Raw genomic sequence first — 9328 nt, 5'->3', positions numbered from 1 at the left:
AAACGACAGTCCCTGCTCCAGAGAGCTGACAATCTCAGTATAAGACAAGAGGGGAGGGATAGCTCAGTGGTTTGAGCAGTGGCCTGCTAAACCCAGGGTTGTGAGTTCAATCCTTGAGGGAGCCATTTAGGGATCTGGGGCAAAAATTGAGGATTGGTCCTGCTTTGAGCAGGGGGTTGGACTAGATGACCTCCTGAGGTCCCTTCCAACCCCGATGTTCTATGATTCTAAGAGAAGATAGGTGGATCCAGAAGACAAAGTGGAGGCAAGTCTCTCAGTGGCTCCTTCATTAACTATCTTAAGTTATGGATTCCAAGGCCAGAAGGACCATTGTGATCATCTAGTCTGACCTCCTGCGTAGCACAGGCCAGAGACCTGCCCCAGAATTATTTCCAGAACAGAGCTGTTAGAGAAACATCCCATCTTGATTTAAAAATGGTCAGTGATGGAGAATCCACCTCAGGATCCGTCTGCGTATCTGTTTGGTTCTTGCTCCATAGACAATGGGATTCAGCAGGGGCGGCATCAGGAGGTAGATGTCCCCCATGACAACCTGAACCAGTGGAGTGAGACCTTTCCCAAACCTGTGCACCACGGACAGTCCAATCAGTGGCATGTAGAAAGCCAGGACCACACAGAGGTGGGCCACGCAGGTGCTGAAAGCCTTGACACGCTCCTTCCTCGAGGACAGCTGCAAGACAGCCTTGATGATCATGAAGTAGGACAGGGCAATCAGCAGCGCGTCGAGGCCCATCACCAAGAGGATAGCAGTCAAGCCATAGACGACATTGGCTGTGATGCTGGTGCAAGCCAGGTTCATAATGTCCTGGTGCAAACAATAGGAGTGCGACAGGACGTTGGAGCCGCAGAACGACAGGCGAAGAATGAGCAAGGGCAAAGGGAGGCCGAACAGCACGCCCCTAGCCATAGCGGCCAGGCCTATCTTCGCCGTCATTGGATTGGTGAGGATGGTGGCGTGCCGCAGAGGGTGGCAGATGGCCATGTACCTATCCCAGGCCATGACCAGCAAGACGGTGGACTCGACAGCGGACAGGGAGTGGATGAGGAACATCTGGAGCAGGCAGTCGCCGAAGCTGATTTTCCTCCAGTCAAACCACAGGTAGGAGAGCATTCTGGGCATGGTGCTGGTGGATAGCGCCAGGTCGACGGCAGCCAGCATACAGAGGAAGAAATACATGGGGGCATGGAGGCTCCGCTCCGTCTTTACAATGAACACCACTGCGCCGTTGCCTACAATGGCCACGAGGTACATGGAGCACAGAGGGAACACCAGCCAGAAACGGGCAACTTCCAGACCGGGTGTGCCAGACAAGATGAAGGAGGAAGGACTGAAGTCGGTGTTGTTGGGAGAGGGCATGGTGTGCCGGCTGAAATCCAGTGACGCTATTCCATGTCGTCTCTCGGCTCTGCCAGGGACAGAGAAAGAGTACTGTAATGAAGCACGTCTAGTGATACTGCGTCTGAAGGGATTTCGGCAAGTAGGTGCCACTAACCCTGGGCGGCGAACGAACCCCTCCTTCGGAGAGGCTAGCCTGCCAGCATTGCCCCATCTGCCCCAGGACCCGCCCCCTGCTCAGCCAGAGGATCCCCGAGGACCCCCCAACCTGTGAGGCTGGAGGAGCCCCAAGGACTCTTCCCCACACCCTCCACAGCCATGCCTGCCAGCCCCCCGAGCGCTGGCCCCAGTGCTGGGCTGAACTGCCGCCCCCACCCCCCCAGTGCCACCCAGGCCACTGGCCCCCAGGCTGGCCCAAGCACCACCCCGGGCTGCCTCTGGCCACCTGTGGGCCTGAGCTCCAGGCAACCGGCTTGAGCTGAGTGAGCCCCTGCCGGCTTCAGGGTAGAGGGGGAGTGAGGGCAGGGCCTCGGGGCAGAACACGGGCGGGACCAGGGCCTGGGTCAGGGGAGGCTTTGCCTGCCCTGGCCTTTGACACCCGCTGCCCACGCCATGAACAAGAAATTTGCTTCCCAGTTCTGGTCAGCGCAGCAGGCCCAGGGCTTCCACCCTGAGCCCCTAGCCCCTCCCTTCAGGGACCCACCACAGGAGTTCGCGCCACTCCACTGCGGCCTCCCTTCCCCATCACTGCCTGCGCCAATCACCCTCTGCTGACCTCTTGCAGCCCTTAATAGGCCCAGGTGCAGCCCAGCCCCTTTCCATCGGCTGGATTGGGCTCACCTGCTCTGACCCGGGGAGCTGGCCCAGGTCTGCTCACAGGGACCAGGGAGAGGCCTGACTTTTGGGCCCTTTGCTCCCTGAGTGAAAAGGAGCAGGGAGGTTGTAGCCCCACCTAATGTAATGGACGCCCCAAAGGGGTCAGGGGTAGGTAGCCCCATGGAGAGGGCTGCAGGGGGAAAAAGCCCATGCAGTGCCCATTGCAGAATGTTTCAATTGCTTCTCTGGCTTGGATGCCCTGGGGGACTTTCCGTTTGCCTTTGTCCTGCATCTCCAGCCACTGCCGTCATGCTGAGATTTTAAGGGGCATGTATGTAATCTGTAGCACCTGCTCCGAGCATCTGAAGACCATTAGGAATGCTGCTTGGCTGCAGGATAATATTACTTTTACTCCCTGTACCGGTGTGATGAAACGGGAATTTTCTGCAATATTTTTATGACCCCTATGTGTGCCTCAGTTTACCCTATATGTTGCATTGTTGCCAAGTTCGGGGGGAAAGGGATTAAGTTCAGGGAAGCCTAAGAGACATGGGGATGAATGTCACCCCGTTGTGTGAGCCAGGATGGGTCACTGCAGAGGATGTGAGGGAGATTCTCACACCTGAGCCATTCTTTTTGGGTGACAAATCTGAGGAACTGTTCTAGGTTGAGGTGTCTATAGAGAAGGTTTTGAAATAAATTGATAAATTAAACAGTAGTAAGTTATCAGGACCAGATGGTATCACCCAAGAGTTCTGAACTAACTCAAATATGAAATTGCAGAACTACTAACTGTGGTCTGTAACCTATCACTTAAATCAGCCACTGTACCAGATGACTGCAGGACAGCTAATGTGATGCCAATTTTTAAAAAAGGCTCCAGATGTGATCCTGGCAATTACAGACCAGTAAGCCTCACTTCAGTACCAGGCAAATTGGTTGAAACTATAGTAAAGGACAGAATTATCCAACACATAGATGAACATGATTTGCTGGGGAAGAGTCAACATGGTTTTTGTAAATGGAAATCATGCCTCAAAAATCTATTAGAATTCTTTGAGGGGGTCAACAGGCATGTGGACAAGGGAGATTCAGTGGATATAGTGTATTTAGATTTTCAGAAAGCCTTTGACAAGGTCCCACACCAAAGACTCTTAAGCAAAATAAGCAGTCATGGGATTAGAAGGAAGGTCCTCTCACGGATCAGCAACAGGTTAAAAGATAAAAAACAAAGGGTAGGAATAAATGGTCAGTTTTCAGAATGGAGAGAGGTCAATAGTGGTGTCCCCCAGGGGTCTGTGCTGGGACCAGTCCTATTCAACACATTCATAAAAGATCTGGAAAAAGGGTTAAAAAGTGAAGTGAAGAAATTTGCATACAAGACAAAATTATTCAAGATAGTTAAGTCCAAAGCAGACTGCGAAGAGCTACAAAGGGGAATCTCATAAAACTGGGTGACTGGGCAACAACCTGGCAGATGAAATTTATTGTTGATAAGTGCAAAGTAATGCCCACTGGAAAACATCATCCCAACTATACATATACAATGATGGGGTCTAAATTACCTGTTACCACCCAAGAGAGAGATCTTGGAGTCGTTGTGGATAGTTCTCTGAAAACATCCACTCCATGGGCAGCGGCAGTCAAAAAAGCGAACAGCATACTGGGAATCATTAAGAAAGGGATCGATAATGTGAAGGAAAATTTAATAGGCCTCAGACTTTGGTCAAGCCTGTCTAGGCCTTAGACTATGGTCAAGCTTGTTTCTGTGTATAAGGGGCAGGAGGGAAGGCAAAATGAAAAGTTTTAAGCAGAACAATTTGTAACAGACAGGCACGTTAAAGTGTAACCACAACAGTAGTGTTAGAAAGGATGTTAAACCAAAAGAGAAACACCTGTGAATAACAGGAAAAAGCTTGTTTTCCTATACCCCAAATAAGGAAGCTTGTTTTGATAGATTCCTAACAAGGCAAAATATCGATGTGAAAGTATGTGTAACTGGTTGTGGTTTTGAGCGATATAAGCGCCTGTATTTCTGCATTCGGCAGAGCAGCCCTGCCTGTCTCTCCTTGCAATGCGCATTGCTTGAAATAAAGGGCCTCAGGCTGGTTCTGATCAAACACAACATGTGGACGTTTTTCTGCCACTAATTGGTGCCGTGACTCAGATAGACGGCGACCCCCGAGAGCCGAAGGACCACAAGCTGTTCCCGACCAAAACCCTGGCCCATCAGAAAGGTAAGAGACCTTTTGAAATCTCTATATTGGGTTTCTGGTGGAGGACCGCTCATAGGCTCTGGGCTTGGGTGAGTTGTATGCTCTATCCGGACCTTTTGCTGCCAGACACGCCTGATGCCCTTGGGATGGGTTAGAGTCCCATCCAGGTTTGGTTTCCCTGGGAAGAGCCACTGGTTGTGGCTGGGCAGGTCGTGGATAGACCTGGGTCTGTGTGCCAGTGTGAAAGTGAAGGTTGGTAGACCGGTGTGAGTGTGAGACACAGGAAGATGCCCAGAGCGCCCTGCAAAGTCAGAGGTGTCTATAAAGCAAGCCCTGTGACTCCATCTAGCGGGCATCGTGATAATGCCCTGACCTCGGCAGTTTCCCTCTGCATGGCATGACCAGCAAGGGACCTGTCTGGGTCTAGGAATGTGTAATCCCATCCCTTCCATCCTCGGACAGTCTGTTTCAGGACCCCCTTTCCTCCCCTGTCTCTAGTTCCCGCACTGAAGGCGGCTTGACAAGCCACTGACGGTCTGATCACCTCACCTGAAGTTACAGAGTATGCGGCACCAGCTGACGTTCTTTGCTGAATGGAGGCTGTAAGACCTCGTGGAGACCCTAAACAAAACCTTCCCTGTGTAAGTGTGACGAGTGAATTGAGTTAAGTACTGGGGGCCGGGAAATCTAAAAAGGATTCCCCCTCTCTCCAGGTGAAGTACTGGGGGCCGGAGGATCCAAGAGGATTCCGCTCTCGCTAGGTACAGATGGGGGCCGGTGAGTCAAAAAGGATCACCGCCTGCCAAAAGGCACACCGGTGTACTACATGTACGCAAATTATAGTCCTTTCACTTGCAAGTTTTTAGAGAAATGGAATTGGTATACCAGGGATGATCCGAAATTACAGTTTCCCTTAGAGGGAAGTTTTGACCTTGACAAGATTGTGCACCTCAAAGGCGCACTTCTTGCCAATAATGTTGGATAAGGTCAGTTTGATGCATATTTTGATTGGTATACGAAAACAGAAAAACGGCACCATAAATCTCAGTTGAGGAGTCTCAAGGACTCCCAGAAAATACTTAAAACACCATTAAAAAAGACAAGAGAGATTAGCTTTTCCTCAAAACTCCTGTGGGCCAACAGCAGATATCTCTCTCTACCCTTCAAGGCCTCTTCGGGGTACCCCCACAGATCCCTCTAAGGATCTTATAGATTTATGTTTAAAATGTAATGGGGTGGGCAATATTCCTATTCCCCACCCCATCTCTTACCTCTGTCCATTTCTACTGGTCCTTTGTTTGACCATAGAATCATAGAATATCAGGGTTGGAAGGGACCTCAGGAGGTCAACTAGTCCAACCCCCTGCTCAAAACAGGACCAATCCCCAACTAAATCATCCCAGCCAGGGCTTTGTCAAGCCTGACCTTAAAAATTTCTAAGGAAGGAGATTCCACCATCTCCCTAGGGAATGCATTCCAGTGTTTCACCACCCTCCTAGTGAAAAAGTTTTTCCTAATATCCAACCTAAACCTCCCCCACTGCAACTTGAGACCATTACTCCTTGTTCTGTCATCTGCTACCACTGAGAACAGTCTAGAAAGCCATCCTCTTTGGAACCCCCTTTCAGGTCATTGAAAGGAGCTATCAAATCCCCCCTCATTCTTCTCTTCCGCAGACTAAACAATCCCAGTTCCCTCAGCCTCTCCCCATAAGTCATGTGTTCCAGTCCCCTAATCATTTTTGTTGCCCTCCGCTGGACTCTTTCCAATTTTTCCACATCCTTCTTGTAGTGTGGGGCCCAAAACTGGTCACAGTACTCCAGATGAGGCCTCACCAATGTCGAATAGAGGGGAATGATCACGTCCCTCGATCTGCTGGCAATGCCCCTAGTTATACATCCCAAAATGCCATTGGCCTTCTTGGTAACTAGGGCACACTGGTGACTCATATCCAACTTCTCGTCCACTGTAACCCCTAAGTCCTTTTCTGCAGAACTGCTGCCGAGCCATTCGGTCCCTAGTCTGTCGCAGTGCATGGGATTCTTCCGTCCTAAGTGCAGGACTCTGCACTTGTCCTTGTTGAACCATCATGCTTTCCTCCTAAGCCCTTGTTCACCTGTTAACCTTTTGGAAAAGGATTTGCTGTGTAAATTAAATTGTACAATCTATTGTACCCCAGATGGTGTGTATCTGTATGTGCCTGGTCCTGCTCACAGTGAGGTCCTGGCAGTTTTGTATGCGGACGCTCGAAAAGAGGAGACCAACCACAGTCCTTCCTTGTTGCAACAGGAACTGCTGGCTAAGGTCCCTCTCTCCTTGTGGGCTAATCATGCCGACCAGGTTGGGCACATTGGGTCTGCCCCACCGGCTAAAATTCTGCCTGAACCCAGCAAGACCCTTTCCTAAAATTTGTTTAAATCCTCTCTCAAAATAGGCCAAGAAAGGTATCTGCCCTGTAGTCACCTCCTTGATTCAGCAGGGAGTTACTATTCCTACGGTCAGTGAGTGTAACTCCCCCATTTTCTCGTGTTGTTAATGCTGCTGTTCTCCCTCCCTTTCCCGTTGTCCCTAGCCCTGCTACTGTCCTTTCCCACACTGCACTGGTGCTGAGGGGTTGGTACCGCCTCAAATAAGGGAAAGGTTGTATTAAGCCTGGACATGACAAATGAAGGCTATTGTTAAATAAAATGCATCTAGATGTAAAAAATAAATGGGTGTGTATGTCACTAGGTGTGAATAAATAAATAAAAGGGGGATTAGTCAAAAAGCCCCCCTCCTTGCTCAATTGGTTGTAGAGCAATGCCTTTGCCCGGGAGAAAACAAAATAATGCAGAAAGAAAAAAGGATCAGGGCCAAACAAGCAGACAGCGGCAGTTTGAGGAAGCTAAAAAAACCGAGTAGAAGTTAACTCTGTAGTTACTGGAAGAAATTAAACAAACTGTCTGTAAATAATTCAGGCAAGAGATTATTTAAGTAAAATCATTTGACTATAAACAAGTTAGTCAAATTTGCTCAAAAAACACTCCTGGTGTGTACAGTCTTTGTTTTATAAGTTTGAGATAAATTGGTGTTTTCAGGTTGTAAAACCGAACAAATACTTTTGCCAGACAAAAGAAATTTGTGTTGTTTAATTTTGGTATTCAGCATTTAATCCTGAAGGTAACTAAATGCTTTACAAGATTTAAAATGTTTTTTTAATAAAAACCAGAATTGGAGCTGCAGCAGGGCAGTCAAAGCCAGGAGAATAAAAAAAAAGATTTCAAATCTGTTTTGGTAACAAATAGCAGACAGAAACTGTAGTCAGTGCCCCGCACTAAGTCTTAAGGTGGCTCTGTGTAATCAACGGTCACTTTGCCAAAGTGGAAGCCCAAACTGATTGTGTTTTCCTTTTCAAATCAATGTGTGTTTAAAAGCAGGAGTTAAAGGTTAAAAGTTAATTGTGTCCTTTTAAGACGGAGTCGGCTGGCAACTTAGAATCCAAAAGCAAGCCAAAAATGTCTGTGTTGATGCAAATCACCTAAATAAAAATAAAAGCCATTAAAACCTGACCTGCCTATAAAACAAATACAGGAAAATATGGGGAGTGACTCCTCAGTTTTGCCTGCAATCAGCAAGGATATTTGTAACAAAAAGTAATATTTTAAGCAATGCTGCCAGCAGTGTGTAATCTGCCAGCAGCATAACGTTGGAAAAGCTGTCAAGGTTAGGCAGGCAGCACATCCCCCTTCCTGGGAACCTTTTGTAAATATTCAAATTAATTTTGTTTAAATGTCTAAATGTTGTAATTATGAGTGTGTTAGTTTTAGTTAATGTACTTTCCAACTGGGTTGAGGCTTTTCCCTGTAAAAAGGCAGATGCCAAAAACTGTTGTAAAACTTCTGTTTAAGAATTTTGTACCACGATTCGGCATACCTGGGCATAGCATCGGTGATCATGGACTGGATAAATTATAACAAGTTATGTGCAGCTTTACAGATCGAGCGCAATCTCCACTGCCTCACCACCCGCAGTTTGCCAGGACAGTGGAGCGCCAAAATGGCATCCTGCAAAAACCAATTTGAATTGACCCGATGCCCTGCCACCTGCTCTTATGAGCATAAAATCCACTGTAAATTGAAAGACCGGACTCAGCCCCCATGAAATCCTCATGGGAAGACCAATGAGACTTCCTGCTGCTCCCCCTGTGCCACCACACCTGAAAGACCTGCAGCTGGATGATAATAAAATACTCACATATTGCCAGTCGTTAATGAAGTGTGTTAAGTCTTCACCAGGAATGGACAAGTCTCCACCAGGAGTCTAGCTCAGCTGGCCTCACTGAACAGAGCTCACGGTGTGAAGCAGGAGGGCTGGAGACCCAGAGGTTCAGTCATGGGAGGTGGTGAGGCCACGTGGAACCTACCCCAGAGGTAGAGTGAGACCCCTACCGGGTCTGGCAGACCGAGGGGTTCCTCCAAGAGACCGTCCCAAAGCTGGGGGCATAGCACTGATCCTGTGGGGCTGTGACAACCGGTAAGAGGGGTTTGCAGAATATTAATACAATATTGTTTAGTAAATCAACAAATGTAATTAGAGAAAAAGTGTGCTGAAATATTTGTAGCAGAGAGAGAGAGAGAGAGATTATTTTTGGCTCAAACTCCCTTCTGTCCTATTGCTGGGGTTTTGTTTCCTGGATTTGTAGTGTCTTGCCTGGGCTTAGAGGGCTGCAGCTGTGTGATTAGCTAGTTTCCTCAATCCATGCACTGTGTGAGTTACTGTACAAGTCCGTCTCCGCAGGGCCAGGCACAAAAGAGGGGACGGAGCGCTGGGTGAGCTACTACATCAGCCCTGATAGCTCAGCACAGCCGAAACGGCCCTGAGCTGCATCTGGGCCCTGGTCTCCCCCAGATTTGGTGGCGTTCCCATCTGCAGTTTCGGTTCAGGCCCATCGCTAATGAAA

General features: G+C 48.5%; 1 protein-coding gene across 1 annotated transcript; it reads right to left on the bottom strand.

The window, feature by feature from the left end:
• Positions 1 to 439: 439 nt before the first annotated feature.
• On the bottom strand, positions 440 to 1378 carry LOC140898168 (olfactory receptor 51E2). Its single transcript, XM_073311636.1, has one exon. The coding sequence runs from the start codon at positions 1376 to 1378 to the stop codon at positions 440 to 442; it is 939 nt and encodes a 312-aa protein (XP_073167737.1).
• Positions 1379 to 9328: the final 7950 nt, after the last annotated feature.

This window comes from Lepidochelys kempii, chromosome 1, assembly GCF_965140285.1.
Source record: "Lepidochelys kempii isolate rLepKem1 chromosome 1, rLepKem1.hap1, whole genome shotgun sequence".
NCBI lineage: Eukaryota > Metazoa > Chordata > Testudines > Cheloniidae > Lepidochelys > Lepidochelys kempii.
The sequence above is the reverse complement of the archived record's forward strand: the minus strand, read 5'-3'. Positions and strand labels throughout refer to the sequence as shown.